The sequence below is a fragment of the Nuphar pumila genome, chromosome 11, assembly GCF_984573655.1.
Source record: "Nuphar pumila chromosome 11, dmNupPumi1.hap1.1, whole genome shotgun sequence".
In the NCBI taxonomy this organism is placed as follows: Eukaryota; Viridiplantae; Streptophyta; class Magnoliopsida; order Nymphaeales; family Nymphaeaceae; genus Nuphar; species Nuphar pumila.
In genome coordinates, this window is record NC_143259.1 from 103,869,070 (window position 1) to 103,886,825 (window position 17,756).

Genomic DNA, 17,756 nt, shown 5'->3' on the forward strand with positions numbered 1-17,756 from the left:
TTGAGAATGAAAAGAGATAAAGGGGGTCGGGTGCCCTAGTGGACCACACCTAATCCAACTTAAGTCCCCCTGTGCGCCTATGCTAAACCGAGTCCAAATTGGATCCGGTTTGGATCCTTTTTGCATCAAAACCTATATTGGGTTAAGTATTAACTCAAATACTAAAAAAAATAAAATTATAAAATTGCATACATGTATTTGATTTTAAATTTACAAAGTATAATTTATCATAAATCACCTTATTTAAAAATTCATCGAAACCCTAGTTTGGGTCGGTCCATAAAGGAAAAATCCATTTCTTTTTGCTAAACAATTTTCTAAATTTCGCTAAAACAAAAAAACTATTCTAACTCTAAATAATTTATTGTCTTAGCAATTCCATAATCAATAATTATATTAAATTAAAATATCAATTTAAGTTATTTTTAACCAAAATACCCTTTTGTTAAAATTTCTTTCATAAGCTATCAAAATGCATCTAGTTAGGCTCAAAACACTTTGAAAACACTTCGATAAGTTAAAGACACACTTAATATATAGTTTTAATTGAAAATTAACTATTATTAATAGTTAATGGTATGAAATAATTTTAAAAATGTCAATTATACCCTTATTGTCCAAAAATGAGTAAATGAACATGAAATTTATTCACAAATGAGATTTAAAAGGGATAAACAAATTACTAACTTAAAGATAAAGATGCTTACTTTATTAATTTATAATCCTAAAAAATTGCAGGTTTTACAAAACCTGACCGTTGACAAGCCTAATTTTAGATAGTAAGTTTTATGTTTTGTAGTTCTATTTTTATTCTTTTAACAAATTTACATAAATATAAATAGAAAATATTTCTTTCTTTAATATGAGAAACTTATTTTTGCTTCTACTACTATTTATCTTCTTCCATTTTACTACTATCACCACCACTTTTTCACCGCCATTGCTATCACCACTTTTTCACCATGATCACTTCTTTACTATTACCCCTTCTTCACTGCCATCACCGTCCCTTCTTAATCACTATTCATCACTATTTCCATTACCACCTATTGCTGAAATATGTTCACCTGCAAGTACAAGTCCTTTGGATTTGAAAGGAGAAACAAGACTAAGGATGATGCAGGGCGGATCTATAGTATCGTAGATCCAGATAAAGTGGTTCAAGATCAGAATCCAAACCCGACTTGTTAGGATGATTATAGATCCGAACTTGAATCATGTATGGGCTTGAGGCCTAGTCGAGTGGATACTGATGAGTGCAGGTCTTTTGAGCTGGTAAGAGGACAAAAGAGGCCAACATATAGTCCTTCACTAACTTGGTGCAGATCTAACTGGGATATGGTTTGAGCAGGTCCCTACATGCAATCCATACAACTATCTAAATCCAGTATTTCAATTTGGCTATAAATACTTCAGAGAGGAGGAGGAGTTTAGATTATTGGAGATTGAAATCCTAGTTTATTTTCTTTGCATGTTATTTGCTTGATTTTCTGAATTTATAATTCATAGTTAATTTAATTTTTAGCTTATTCTTAGTTGATCTTCGTTTTGGTATCGAATCCAATGGGGTTCAAGACCAATCCTCCTGTTTATTGCATCAAAGGAGAAACAAGACTAATTGTGCTTCCAATTTTACTTGTAAATCTGCTCAAGACAGGAGGAGGCAAGCTCAAGAAGGGGTGTTAGTATGGGCATTATCAGGCTATTTGGATCATTGGATGCAATGATCTAGTGCATCCAAGACCCTTTTCTAGCACCCCTGTAAATACGACAAAAATGTTTCACCAAAGCACCATGCAATGGTTCTTCCTGCATTGGTGGGACATCAGTGTCTATTGTTTGATGAGGGACACACTATAAAGTTCACATTTACTGGCACCCCTGTAAATGCGACAAAAATATCTCACCAAAGCAGGATGCAATGGTTCTTCCCGCTTTGGTGGGACATATGTGTCTCTTGTTTGATGGGAGATACACTACAAAAAAAAAATCACCTTTACTGGCACGAAAATCACACTAGTAAAGATGGGAAAAGCATCAATAAAGATCTTTACTAGCACTATCATTACGACAGTAAGTGCACCATAGTTGGTCTTGTCGATATAGCCTTTATTGGAGCAAAATGTTAGCTTCAGTAAACATTGTCTTTATTGATGCAGAAATTGCACCAATAAAAATCTCTTTACTAGCTCTAATATGACGCCAGGAAAGATATTTTCCCATATTTTTAATTAAAAAATATCTTTAATGGCACAAAAAAAATTGAGATAATAGAGGTCTTTTTATTGAAGCTAATATGGTGCAAGTAAAGAGATTTTCTCATATTTTTAATTAAAAAAATATAATCTTTACTGGTGCTAATATGGTGCTAGTAAAGATATTTTCTTATATTTTTAATTAAAAAATATCATCTTTATTGGAGAAAACATCTTTTGTGCAAGTAAATATCTCTTTATTGGCGCTAATATGGCACCAGTAAAGAGATTTTCCCATATTTTTAATTAAAAAAATAATCTTTACTAGTGCAAAAAGTGTTGCGCTAGTAAAAGTCTCTTTTTTTTGTAATTTTTTTGCGCTAGTAAAGATGATATTTTTTTTTATTTTATCATTATCAACCTTTTCATACATATATACATTCATTCATAAATTGCTCATATATACATTCAATACTATATATTTGTTCATTCATTCATTCATTCATGAACCTATTTATAAATTCAATACTATATACATGTTTACATCCAATACTATATACCTGTTTATTCATTCATTCATGAGTCTACTTATACATTCAATATTATATAAGTGTTCATTCATGCATTCATGAACCTACTAAAACATTCAATATTGTATACATGTTCAAACAATATGACCCAATACTCATTATTTTGCTGCAAGAGTATTGCTTTGCTTGGACTTTCACCGAACACATCCTTGGAGAATACCCCATGCCAAGCATTCATACACATCTATATTTGTCTAGTTCTAAAACCTAAGAGAGGACATCCACTTGTGATGGACAACCAACTGATGAATATGAAGTCTCAGATATCTAGGTTATCCTGTCTTTGAACTTCGACTTGAAGACAACATATTAATTCAATAATAATTATATCTTTTTTTCATACATAATTCTTATACGACTAACAATGAACCTTAATCAAACAAGTAGGTCTTACCATTGCATGATTTGTTTCTGAATTTACAACCCCAAGTTTTTTGCTAGTATGAGTCATACAGAACATCTCTCCTCGATAAGCCCTAGCTCCATCATCATCAACCTACGAATAAATAGAATATGATTAAAAAATATAAATTAATGATAAACATACAAAATAGTATACATACATTTCTATCCCACAATCGAGCGAAACTATTCATGCCAGTTGTATGCTGATTATTTTTAAGGCATGATGAGTTGTCTTCTTTGAACTTGGGGTCTATGAAGACATACAAGATATATATACTATCACATTCGAATATATAAGATTGCATATAACATTAACATATCATGAAAAATGCAAATCTTTTATTGGCAAGTATCAAAATGACGCATCAAAGCCTCCCACTGAAGATTAGGAATGTAAGGTCAACGTGTGCAGTCAATTGGTTCTCGAGAGTACTATGTTAATCGTAAATCGTCTTAAGCTCAAACTTGAAGTTTCTCTAGGCTCTGGCGTGTGTATTCCTTCATCACCCATTCCTTTATCATTTCAAGAATCTCAATTTTTTTTTGCATTAATAATATATGTAGCTTGAATATTTTTAAAAGAATAAATGCTAAAGATCAAATCAATTATAAAATATAGCTATAAGGAATATACATACATTAACATAAGCCCAAGTGTCCTCCTTGCGAGTAAATGGTAATAAACACCAGTTAAAAAAATTCAATGATATCTGGTTAGGATCACATGGGATAGTTCCTATATAGGTACTAAGGTATTGTGTCTCTCACCCTATGAGTTATCCATACTTATTAATGCCAACTTTGTGCTTCTGTCACAGGCAAAGACCTATAGTAGCCAACACACGTATATGCCCTCGTTGTCTCCTAGTTGTTGCATTGAGAAGCCAGGTATTGATAATTTATTAGTTACAATAAACAATATTTCATTATCAATATGACATAGCAAATACTTGATGACTCAACTTGTGCTTTAGATTCCAATGTCGATGCTTCTAATGATACTAGCTTAAGATTTTATATATGTTGAAAATAGGTAATTAAATTGTAAAACCTTCAAAATCTAAATCATATATAAGAAAAAAATATATTTAGCATGCATTCAATAAATAAATCATAAAATAATTAATTAAAATATAAAACCACTAAAATCTAAATTATATATGAGAAAAAAATACATTTAACTTACATTCAATAAATAAATCATAAAATAGATAATTAAAATATAAAACTCCTAAAATCTGAATCATATATGAGAAAAAAAATATATTTAATATGTATTTAATAAATAAATCATAAAATAAGGAGTTAAAATATAAAATCCCTAAAGTCTAAATCACATATGAGAAAAAAAATACATGTAGAATGCATTCAATAAATAAATCACAAAATAGATAATTAAAATGTAAAACCCCTAAAATTTAAATCATATATGAAAAAAACATATTTAACATGCATTCAATAAATAAATCATAAAATATACAATTAAAATATAAAACCCCTAAAATCAAAATCATATATGAGAAAAAAAAAATATTTAACATGCATTAAATAAATAAATCACAAAATACACAATTAAAATATAAAACCCTTAAATCCAAATCATATATAAGAAAAAAAAATATTTAGCATGCATTCAATAAACAAATCATAAAATAAAAAATTAAAATATAAACCCCTAAAATCAAAATCATATATGAGACAAAAAAATATATTTAACATGAATTCAATAAATAAATCATAAAATATATAATTAAAATCTAAAACTCCTAAAATCTAAATAACACAAAAATAAATACATTTAGCAAACATTTAATAAATAAATCATAAAATAAGCAATTATAACTTAAAACCCCTAAAATCAAAATCATATATAAGAAAATAATACATTTAGCATGCATTTAATAAATAAATCATAAAATAGATAATTAAAATGTAAAACTCCTAAAATTAAAATCCTATATAAAAAAATATTTAGCATGCATTGAATAAATAAATTATAAAATAGATAATTAAAATATAAAATCTTTAAAATCTAAATCATATATGAAAAAAATATATTTAACATGTATTAACTAAATAAATCATAAAATAGACAATTAAAATGTAAAACCCTTAAAATCTAAATCATGTATGAAATAAAATACATTTAACATGCATTCAATAAATAAATCTCAAAATAAATAATTTAAATATAAACCCCTCCTAAAATTATATATATATTAGCATGCATTCAATAAATAAATCATAAAATAGATAATTAAAATATAAAACCCCTAAAATTTAAATCATATATAAAAAAAATACATTTAGCATTCATTGAGTAAATAAATCACAAAATACGTAATTAAAATATACAACCCTAAAATCTAATTCATATATAAAAAAAAATATTTAACATGCATTCAATAAATAAATCATAAAATAAGTAATTAAAATCTAAAACCCCTAAAATTTAACATGCATTTATTAAATAAATAAAAAATTAAGTAATTAAAATATTAAAACCTTAAAATTAATAAATAAATAAAAATTACTGCATCGATGGACACAACACGAGGGAGACAGAGGAGTGAGAGAGAGAGAGGGGAGCAAGAGTGACAAATTGAGGGGGCGGGGGAGAGAGGGGAGGGGCGACATAGAGAAGGGGTGGGGGCGAAAGAGAGGGGGTGGGGAGACAGAGGGAGGAGGGCCAGGGCAAGAGAGAGAGAGAGAGAGAGAGAGAGAGAGAGAGAGAGAGAGAGAGAGCTGTTTTTATTTTTAACCATCATCTTTACCGACGACATGAATCGTGATAGTAAAGCATGTAATATTGGCGTGAACTAATGTCACATCAGTATAACGTAGATTGCTATTGGCACAACCATATTTTGTGCCAATAAAGATGCTTCGTTACTGACACACATAAGAGGCGCACTAGTAAAAAGGTAATTCTTGTAGTGACATGTAGGTCTGTCAAGGTGTTGGGTAAACTGACTCATTTGAGTGTATTCGTATCTGACCATATAACGGATTGTTGGGTATGGAAATGGGTTCGGGCACTTATTGGGTTGTATATTAGAGATCACATACCTAACCACATTTTTGCATTCAATTGGTAGACCCATTTATAACTGAACACGGGGTTGGATCAGAGACGGGTGGGGTTGGTTGAGATGAAGTGAGATTAGTACTTGTAAAATTTGTTACGGCAATTACAACAAAATAACACTACAACATTGTGGATCGCTGGTTTGCTTTCCAAAGGGGAACCTTGCTTTGAGTTTTGTGTGTCATTTTCATTCTCATACACAGAGATTGGATTGGATAAACAACTTGTATTCCAAAATCAGGTTACAATTTTTCCGGGTCGAATGTTCCACCCAACTTCTACATGTCATGCTTGTATCCAGACCTGAACCTGGTCATGTTTCAAAAGAAAGTTTCAGACCCAACCATTTTCTTGTTCCGGTTTATTTTGATTTTAGTAGACCTGAAAATTTGGCTTGGAACCAGATGGGTACCCGACCCAAGTTATGACCCATTGACAGCCCAAACAGACATAGGGCCAAGGTGAGACAGGACAACGGTGTCAGCCTATCGTTGTATCCCACCTATCAAATGTGCTGTGTGTATATCTATGTCACAAAACAAATTGTAAGAGTATTATGATTTTACAAAAGCTGATATAATGGCAACAAAAAGTTAAAAGTGGCAAAAATTGTCAAAAGAAGAACTGGGGTAAGGTATAGAGTATAGTCTAGAGACAGAAACCATCCAAATGTATTAAGGTTCCCATTTTACTCGCACTATAAAAGCACATTTGCACATTTAATCTTAGTTTAAGATGCAATAGACATTGTTAAGGATGTTGATTCCTTCATTGCTCAGAATTCGAGGAAAAATCCTCGACTTCGCATTTGATCAAGATAGATAGCATAAGCAAGGGCCAATGTGACGAAATGACAGAAGAGAAAGATTTCAGCAATGGATGAGTTATGGAGGGTTTATTGGTGATTGTAGAATTCGATAGAGATTTTCTAGCACCAATTGAATCTCACTGGCTATTGCTCCTTTCCCACTGGTAAGCACTCCTGGTTTTCTGATAGTTAATGCACATCAGAATGATTGAATAAGCAAAGGAGCATAAGATTTAGAACTCCAGCACTCATAGGGTGTCTTTGCAGTGCTGCAGAATGCCCCAGTTGTGTTTGCATGCCATGGAAAGCCCCAGCTTTCCTCGGAATGCACAAACAAATGAAGCGTTTCCACAGGCCCCATCACAGCAACACAAACAGCCGCACCTCTTTCCACAAGGAAACAGGGCAATCAAGCCACCCAAGTCCCCCACCAACAGCACACCACCAAACCGCAAACCCCCACACAACACCGTGCAGACCTCCCACAATTTTCCAGGGTAAAGCTTCCCATGGTTCAGGGATTCCGATTCTTAACCCATGGAAGGTGGTTCTGCTTGATCTTCTGCGTGGAACTACCTTATGTGACACAAACTCACATGAAAGAAACATGATCTATGGCTTGAATTAGTTTGCAAGAACAAGAAAAAACATTGATGCATGAAGTTTCTAAGCAAAGTCTAACAGAAAAAGGAAAAACAGTCCACTAAAATTTACATCACACCAGTCTTAAATTCTCCAAAAAACAATAGATTAGGAAAAAAGTCCAGAGTCACTGTCTACAGCACCTTGCTTTATACAAAATGACATGTACAAGTGACTAGCTTGGACTTTCCCAATTACACAAGCAAAAGTAACCATGACCTACAAAACATTGCGGTATAAGAAAACGTATACTATTAGCTAGTATAAGAAAATGACAACTGTGACAAAGAGTGAGATCATCTGCTGCAGTTAAAAGGATAACCTGATACTAGGAAGTAAACTTGGAATGCAACTCCTATATCACCCGAAGAACATGTTATGTATTACGTTGTTGTGCAGCTTGGGGAACATCTCATGGTTATAACCAAAAGATGAAGAAGAAGAAGATGATGACGACGAATGGGCTTCCAGCCAACCGTCATAGTATAGCCGGCCTCTGTATGCCACTAGATCCGCATAGTAAACTGGTGGTACCAATGAAACTGGTTTTGTGCACCTAGCAAATGTGAAGCACAGATTGTAGACCAGTTCCTGCAACTCGTCAGAAGAGAATTTGTTTTCGTCCCACAGCACATGGTAAAGTGTAGGCTTGCTTGTACCTAGCAGCCCATAGTGGCTGCAAAGGAAGAAATCAAACTCCCTCACATGAACAATCTTTCTGTCAACAATGGTCCCTGGAGGAACATTTCCTTGCTTTGTTGCGCCCTGACGATCTGCAGGAAAAAGCCGTGTGCGGTGCCGTTTCTGCGCAACAAGAAGAGTGATACAAGGATTATGCCCAATACTTGAAAATGCCTGCTTGATTGCATCCAACTCCTCATTGCGCACCATGTTGAATTGTCCCTCGCTGACGCCGTCTCTGGAAAACACAATCTTTTCTGGAAATTTTCCATTTTTCTGACGGTACATCTGAACAAGCTCTATGCACATCTCACCAAGATTCACAATCTTTTCTTTCCGGTTATCTTGAGATCTCATCTTGGCCTCATAGATGTTAGCTGTCGGCCAATTCATGGTGGCCACAACCGCAGCAATGGAAGGGCTGACCCTGTCACCGGGGCTTGGATGGTTGACATCTGCACCCATGAACATGACATGTACATCTCCTTTGCCAAGACACAGTGGCCTTGGAATATTGCAGAGGGCCACATTGCTACCACCAATTTTGGCATTGATCTTGAGAGCAAGGTTTGCAAGGTACTGTGAGTTTGGCCTTTCAATGTTTTTCCTAAGGCAACACTGGGTCATAATACCAACATCAGTCTCACTGATGAGTTTAAGAATTTTGTAGCCCGAGTGCTTATAGGCTATGGGACAAATCAAAACCTGCAACCGGTTACCAGACTTAGTAGCTGCAGTTGCTGCAATTTCAGTGAGAAGCCTTGGAAGTTGGACCTGGTCAGATAACAAATTTATGTCTACACACCGAAGGTCCACTGGATTTGGTGCAATGTTGACACCTATTTCATGGCATCTACCCACAAATGCTTGAGCAAATTGAGATATCTCTCTGGTGTTTCTGGTCTGGTTTGGTGGCACGAAGCTGACTATAGCCCAGCAGTTTATCGGCTTGGGATCATATAGATGATAATGTAATAGGTTCCACTGACAGTTTGCATCCAAGTTCACCCTTTTATCTCGAGGCCCAGCCTTCAAGTCAGGGGGGTTGAGAACCCGGCCTTGGACCTCTGTTAGCTTTGTGCTACCTGTTAAGCCAAAGTGTTGGGTCACTTCTCCTCTGCAAAACAGAAAAGTGATGGATCGACTAAATGAACTTGATAGTTTTCTATTAAACACTAAAAATACTATGTCAGGTACTCCACATTGCATAGTGTGTCTACTAACTATTTATATGATGAAAAAGCCAGCATTTTCAAGTGATTATCATGAGGCTGGGGCGGCTCAGAGAATCATAGATCGAAAATGAGCTATTGAAAAGAATCTGGGCCACTTGATCCATATTAATTCTTTGCTTGTGTATATACATTTGATACATTAACCATATGCTAGGAACCATAATGAACTGGCGAGACGAGGATTTCTGGGACTATCATTAATCAACAAACAAAGAATCAATCTTGTTTATTGGGCCTCTATGAATCTAATTACCTTTGGAAATCAACTAAACATATATAGCATAAAGGCAAATAACAGATTGGATCAACTTTCCATAAAATCAGGTTGTGCCCAATCATCTAGGATTCTGTACTATCCACATCTGATCATATTTGAAAAGTTTACAATATTGTTGGAATATGGTTTGCAATGTAGTTCTCAAGTCTCACTGTTGTTCAATATATAGGGAAAGCATTTGCTACCCTCGTAGGTAAGGAATCCCCTAGTTGGAACTCATATGAGGAGGAGGTATTGAGCAAATCTAACCCCATAGATGTGTTCAGCAAGGCCAAAATAGTAGGAATGGACCCTTAGATCATATTCTTTTATATGTAACAAAGTCTGAATCAGATCATCATTTTGAGTTAGGCACCAGATTGAGGTTTGCAGACTACTCATCAGATCTCATTTTCTGTCGAATTGGAGCTAGATGGGGCTCATGAGGCTACACTGATTTGGGTCGTCCATGTATGAGACAAAAGTAGTCAGTAGTCCTGTCAACAAGTCTGACCCAAGACGGGATGGTATTTGAGGTCCAGGTCTGTGTACAGATAGCAACAACCAGACCTGGTGAAATCTCCATTTTCTAAAGTTTTAAGGCATCTGCTAAGCATGAGGCAAGTCCAATTGGGGCATGAGGAAAGACCAATAACCAGGTCTAAGCCTCATGCTTGTGCCCAAAGCCAGAAGCTTACTCCAAGCCTATTGACTGGACAACCTGGTCATATAGATGTTTATGTGTCATCATGAATTGGTATTAAGGTGTGTTTGTTAAGCAAGTGGCTTGAGCAGAACCCACATAATTGCACGACAGATAGATAATAGAGAACACACATAGTTGCATGGAAGAGTGAACTTAGAGAAACACATAGTTGCATCAAAGAGTGTAAGTTAGAAAGTTTACCCCCATGGCCCATCTCGTGCCTGAACGATTTGCTCGATGGACCTGCGTCTTTCCCAGGGAGCTATGTTTGTCAGACCTCTCAGCGCCTTGAGAGCATCCGTTGGCAAATTCTCCATTGAAACCCTCTGTCCCTCTGCCAACTCACAGAACTCCATAGGCACATAGTTAGGAGACTTCTTGCTCAAATTCAAACAAGGGAGGTACCAGTACTCCAACTGCTTCTTATACTGATCTAGGAAATACTTCTCTATTGTCGTCATCTTGGTGGCGGTCCTCTTCCTGCTAGATTTGCCTCTCTTATCCATGAGCTCAAATGTTTCCTCCCTAGCTGACTTCTTTGATAACCCAAAAATGGTGAAGACCTCTGTAGTCTTCCTATGAGTAATTCTCACCTTCAGCCTTTTCAGCATTAGTTCCCATGTCTTTCTTTCCCTGCCATCCATGCCAGCATTTGTATTATGGATTTTCAAGCCTGCATGCTCCACAAGGAACATTAGAACAGGAATGCTCTTGTAGAATGCCATCGCCGAGAGATCTACATTGAGAGCTAGGCCTTGGACGGTCGGTCGGAGGCTCTGAAAGAACCCCTGCAATGCTGCAACCCCAAACCCCAGATCAACAACTTGGTTCACAGAGTAGAAGTTCCGGCCATGAGCTATCCGGCAATTTGCAGGGTACTCCTTCATAACCACTTCGAGCGCGTGAATCACGTTCTCGATCGTGGTTACTGTCGATTTTGCTAAGTAGTTGTGGAGGTGGAAGAGATCGATCTTGGCTGCTAATTTTAAGGTGCATTTGTACTCGCGGATATGACTGTCTTCTCCCTTTGATACCTTAACAGTGTACGAGCCTTCCTGCAATTGATTTACAGTGTACATGCTCTTCTCGCCGTCATAACCAACTTTTATAGTCGAAAAAAGTTGCGGATTGTCCGAAAAAACCTTCTTTGCGATCAGGCGGGCATCAGATTTGCTAACCCTGGCCTTAAGGTCGGTATTTGATGCCGAGCTTGATGATCCTTCCCCTGCATTCTCCTTTACAGGGGCTATAGTGACATCATATTGATAGATAGTACGTCTGGGATCAAACTTGACCAGGAAGTGATTGGCAAAGAGCCGTATCTCTCGCGAACCGGCAGTTCCACCAGAGTCCGGCCTATCCACTGGCTTTCGGTTTGAAACCCCGGTGGTTTGTTCAGATAACTGCAAGGTCGGCAATTGAGAAGTTGGGGGCTCTGCAAAAGAGAGGAAACCCTTCAATCTATTGGTAATTGATTAGTTTGTAAGTGGGGAACTAACTATTTGATTAATATTCAATAAGAAGTGCAAGTTAGTGCCAAGGAAGTGAGATAGAAACAGAGAAGAACAGGGTGGTTGGTTACATAACTATCAACGTCAGGTTGGTCATCAACCATTATTCAGATGAAGGGCAACTAAAGGCTTCCAAGGTTTACTTGCATAAACAGATGGGATGTATCATGTATGCAATCCCCAATTGGTTAATTGGGGGTTTGGATTTCTTGCTCTTATAAGGGCTCTTCTTTGCCACAAGAGTCAATGGTTTACCTCCCCACAAAACATAATCGAAGGCAAAATTTGTGGGGAGTTACCATTGACAGTTCCCAGGACACTCCAAGTTGTGGGCAGCATGCCATCACCCATGAGAGAGAGAGAGAGAGAGACCAGGGGTGTAAGTGGGTGGTGGTACTCCTCGATCAAGGACGGCATTTGATGGGGGATCTCTTTGAATGTTGGGAGCCTCCTGAGGAACCCATCCTCTTATTCCTCCTCCTCTTACCCATGCTCCACCACTGGAGCGTCCTTCTCCTCCTCTTCCACCAATGAAATCGCCACCTCTTCCCCATGCCCCACCACCAGAGTTACCACCTCCTCCACGTCCACTTCCACCAATGAAATCTCCACCTCTTGCCCATGCCCCACCACCAGAGTTCCCTCCTCCACTTTCACCAAAGAAATCTCCACCTCTTCCCCATGCCCCACTACCAGAATACCCTCCTCCTCTTCCACCAATGAAACCCGCACCTCTTCCCCATACCCCACTACCAGAATTCCCTCCTCCTCTTCCACCAATGAAACCCGCACCTCTTCCCCATACCCCACTACCAGAATCCCCTCCTCCTCTTCCACCACTGAAGTCTCCACCTCTTCCTCCTCTACCACCATTGAAATCTCCACCACTTCCTCCTCTTCCCCTTCCCCTTCCCCTTGACTGACCCTCCATCTCTCTTTCTCTCCCTCCTCTCTCTGGAATGCGACGAGGGGAGGAAGCAAACGAGTGAGGAGGCGTTAAATAGCAATCATTTTACGCGGTAACCGCTTGGTACAAGTCCAACTACTCACGTCTATCTAATTAATTAAACCAAATTGTCCTTGTGGTTTGGGTTCAATACTAATGACAACCAATTAAAAATAAAATAATATTACAAAAAAACCAACAACTTTCACTAAGTTTGCAGTTTGGACGCACCCAAGTTTGTTTTTTAACGAAGTAGGGTATATCTTCTCCTTAAGACGGTCGTTAGCTACATTGGGTGTTTGGGGGTCTCAATGAGCGCTACTTACCTAGGCACGTGCAACTCGTATCCTTGCATTAGTTAGCGTGTTATTGCAAAGACTTAAGTATTTTTTTCTCCATTGATGCCATAAAACGATGATTCTAAAAAAAAAAGGGTTGTAAAAACTTAAGTATTTCGAAAATGGTTATTTAAGACTCAGTTCCTATACTGTAGGATTATCCGAGAAAGGAATCTCTTCTGAAGAAGGCCATGAACAATCACCCTCTCTCACTTTTTTCCTTCTCTTTCTGCCTCTATACACATCCAGCAGACGACTGATCTCAACACTGCCTCTCTGCATATCCAGCGGACGATTATACATTGTAGCATGGTTCAACTTGATGAGTTGTGGAGCCTCATTCAGAGTTTTTGCTCTTACAGGAGGAGGGTTCGGGGGCTCCCCCTAGCGTGGGTCATGCTGCGCGGTCAGCGAGCGGGGATCCAGGGGAGCCGCCCTTGACGGGGGTCTCTGAGGGGCAGCGCCCCTTAGAACAAATTTTTTTTTGGGCCTTGTATAAATTATTTTTTCCCCCTCTTGTAACTGTCAAAAAAGAGAAATAAAGCGTTTTGTTTGATCGTGACACTCATATATTTCCTTCGGTTGTTTCTGGCTCGTGGTTTTCGTAATAACCTTTCCAGTGATTTTCTATTTTTTTTTGCTACGCGATTTTCGTAAATCACTACTCGATTTAGCTATTTTTCATTTTTTTTGCTACACGATTTTCGTAAATCGCTACTCAATTTAGCGATTTTTCATTTTTTTTTGCTACACGATTTTCGTAAATCGCTACCGAATTTAGCGATTTACGAAAATCGCATAGCGATTTGCCATTGATTTGGTGGGGAGGCAGGTCATGTTGGAGAGCACGGAACCGGAGGTCGAGATGAGGACCTCGCGGTGCCAGAACCCGACGAATGCCCATCAATACTTGAAGGTGTGAACGCCAGTGTTGAGCAACGTCAGGGTGGCCTGTAAGGCATAGCCCTAATAGGAAGTATTGTCGACGTAGGGATAGACGGATTGTACTTTGAAAGACTGTTCTAGGTGTACTGGAGAAAGATTCCATTGTAGGTATTCCTCGAAGGCGATGGAGGGGCCGCCATAATCGGTTGTCTGTTGGACGAGGGCAACATTTTGGCCACTGCTAGCAGAAAGAGGACGATGATCACTATCGGATCGTCGACTCTTTGTCTCCCTTAATACAGTGTTTCACGGAGAAGGAAGAAGAAGATGATGATGACAAAAAGTTCAAACGGAAAAGAAAGAAAGAGCGTTTTTGTTTCGTTGTTTGGACTTTGAAGAGTTAACATCATCCTCGACTTTCTGAATATAGGCTATTTTTGTTCTCTTTTCGAACTGTCATTTCTTTTTTTTTAAACGAAAAACATTTTTGTTATTTTCTCGAACTGTCATTTTATGGCGAAAATAGCAAGAAAGGGTACTTAAGTCTTTGCAACCGCAACAGACTCCGACGCTAACTGATGCTAGCAAACATGGAGATATGGGTCTCATGTGCTTACATACGTGACTCTCATTGAGACCCCCCCCCCCCCACCGAACACGCAATGTAGCTAACAATCATCTTGGGGGTCAACATACCATACTGCAACTAAGTTGCTTGACCATGAGCCACTTAGGTCATTTCTCCCGTGAATCTTTTCTCAAAATATGTTGCTTGAGCCTTCTATGTTACATCAACTTGGCTGAAGTCAAGTCCAATCAAACGAGGCCATTATGGTTTCTAAGTTGAATGAGAAAGAGAAAGAAAATAAAATGAGAAAGAGAAAGGGAACCATGAGCATATTTTGCGGTTAAGGTAGAGGGTACGTGAGAAGGTAACTGGAAAGGTCGTGGGAAAACTGAAAGTGAGAGAGAGAAAGGCAAGAAGTTACTCAGAGAGAAGAGGGACCAAGTTGGGGAGTCACCAGTCGTTAACTTTTCGTACACTTTCGAACCATACATTTTTAACAGATTCCTTGGTCTCGGGAAAGCAGGAACCGTTTGAAAGGGGCAGAGGAGGGCATGAAACGGAGAATGAATTTTGGGATGAAGGTGAAAATAAAAAGGAGAATGAACTGAGAATCAAGGTGAAAATAAAAACTCAGGAATGAACTTACACCTTCTGCCCCGCTTGGCCTTATCTCATTCCCTATCTTCGTTAGTAAAATAACTAAAATACTTTTAGTTATTTCATAAAATTATATATATATATATATATATATTGAGAAATTTTGGAATACTCCTCAGAAGTTTTAGCTTAATTCATTAACACAAAATGTTTCAGATTTTGCAAATGTTCACCAAAGTTTTTACTTGAGTTAATTAAATGATCCCTGTTGTATACTAAGGATGGGTTGTTCTTGGGTTATCCTAACTCATTTGTAACTAGAAAAATAAAATATTTAGGGTTGTCAATTGAATGTATTTACCAAAACGATACTTAAACAGTTGACCTCCCTAACATAAACAACAACTCTAACCACTCCACCGCAAAGCTTGTTGTTGATTATTTTCTGAAAAAAAAGTATATATATAGATTGTGATAAGCCAATTTACTCGATTTATTAAAATCGGATCATACAAATGTGATCTACATGCTTAGTTTTATAAAATAGACTCTTGAATCTTCTCATTATGACACATAGTTACCTTTTTATAAGATTCAAAAATCAATGATCTACAATTTTCAAAAGTAATTAATGCTTAAAAATTCATGTTTTTATCAAAAAACATGATCCAAGTGTCATTTTCTAGCAAATCAACCATGCCAAACACATTTGCAATGTTAGATTTTAAAAAAACAACCCAAAACCCTTATTTAGTGGTGATAGGCACGTGATAGGCTCAAAAAGTATTATGCAACTACCACTTTTTCCAAATCTATATAGACTCCAAATTAAGTAGATCAAGTTGTCAGATTTAAATAAAAACCTTAAAACTCACATAGTTACTATTATAGTAATAGTTAATTAATCTTGATTCTTGAATTAGTAAAAATTTTGTCAACTATATATAACCACATCGGCTTTTTGGTCAAATGAAAATGCATTTAGTTTGTATTCAATATTTATCACAATCTAAATATATAATTGTTTTTCAAAACATATGGTATAGTGGTTAGTTGTGATTCACCTTAGGAAGATCAACATTTCAAGTATCATCATAAGTAATACTTTGTAAAGTCTAAAAAGTTTGGTATGCTAATGAATTAGGCCGAAACATTTGGAGGGGTATTTGAAATTTTTTCATATATTTTTAATAGAGAGATTTTTTTTCAACAATCTTATATATATATATATTCTTAATATTGAATTTCTAACCCTAAAGCCTAAAATGATTATTTTTTCTTTTCTTTCGGACGTCGACCCTTTCAGACTCCTCTCAAAGCTCTATATCGCTTTGCGTGACAATTCGACCCTTTCAGTGGTTCGACCTCTACTTTTCTCCTTAACGCAATAATATAAGACGAAGACGGTAAATTTGGTGAGATGCGAGAACGAGAATGGGAACAGGATGAGGGTAAGGGCGGGGATGATAAATTTGAGATGGAACAGGGGTAGAGGTTCAAAGTCTCCTTCATCACAGGGATGGATGTCAATATTTTGATATTGTGGGGATGAAGACCTTGTCCCCTGCACCTGCCTCAATCCATTGCCATCCCTACTCATTGGCTCTCAATTGGGTCCCAACAAAAAAAAAAAAAACTACCCTGGTTTAGGAGAGAGAGAGAGAGAGAGAGATGTGGAAAGGGGAATGGAAAGGCAATTGATATAAAAAACTAACAAGGAAAGCAAAGAGAATGATACGAAAGTTTGAGAGAGAGATATGAAGGGTATGAACCAACCATATCTGTCCAAAAGTAGCCTGACTGGGTAAGATCATTTTGGACATATCGAAATCAGGTCAAGTCAAGACCGTACTAGGCTCAACCGACCTGGCCTAATAAAGTTTATCAATCCCATGTGACTGGGTCCGTGTCCTCATTATCAGACCCGAGTTGGGTCAGGTAAACGCCAACCCATCAACATCCTTGATCACAAACCTGGGCATACTCTTTCAGTTCATGCCACCATTCAATCCAACTTTGAGTGAGAAAAATACAACCAATTACAATTTAGAAAAAGAGTTAAGTCCCACTAATGTAGAGAATCTAGGAGAATGACATCTCTCTCTCAACTTTTTCATAAGAACTTTTTTTTTTCTATGTGGACCCAGAATCACTCTTGCGATCAGAGACCTAGTGTTATGCCTGTCGTACTTACAATCGCTTTCTTTTCCTCTTCACTATATAATTAATTAAGTCCATCCATCCAAGCAGTTTCATTCTTTTCTTTTTTATTAGTTTCCCTAAAAGTTATAGGAATTCTCCTCCC

General features: G+C 37.1%; 1 protein-coding gene across 1 annotated transcript; it reads right to left on the reverse strand.

Moving 5' to 3' along the window:
- Positions 1 to 7,766: 7,766 nt before the first annotated feature.
- Positions 7,767 to 13,048, reverse strand: LOC149822662 (protein argonaute 2-like). The gene is made up of 3 exons (XM_089980337.1): positions 12,490 to 13,048; positions 10,808 to 12,041; positions 7,767 to 9,526 (listed from the first exon to the last, which is right to left on the reverse strand). Exons 1-3 carry the CDS (start codon positions 13,046 to 13,048, stop codon positions 8,089 to 8,091), a joined length of 3,231 nt encoding a protein of 1,076 aa, XP_089836463.1. The 3' UTR covers positions 7,767 to 8,088.
- Between the last annotated feature and the right edge of the window lie 4,708 nt (positions 13,049 to 17,756).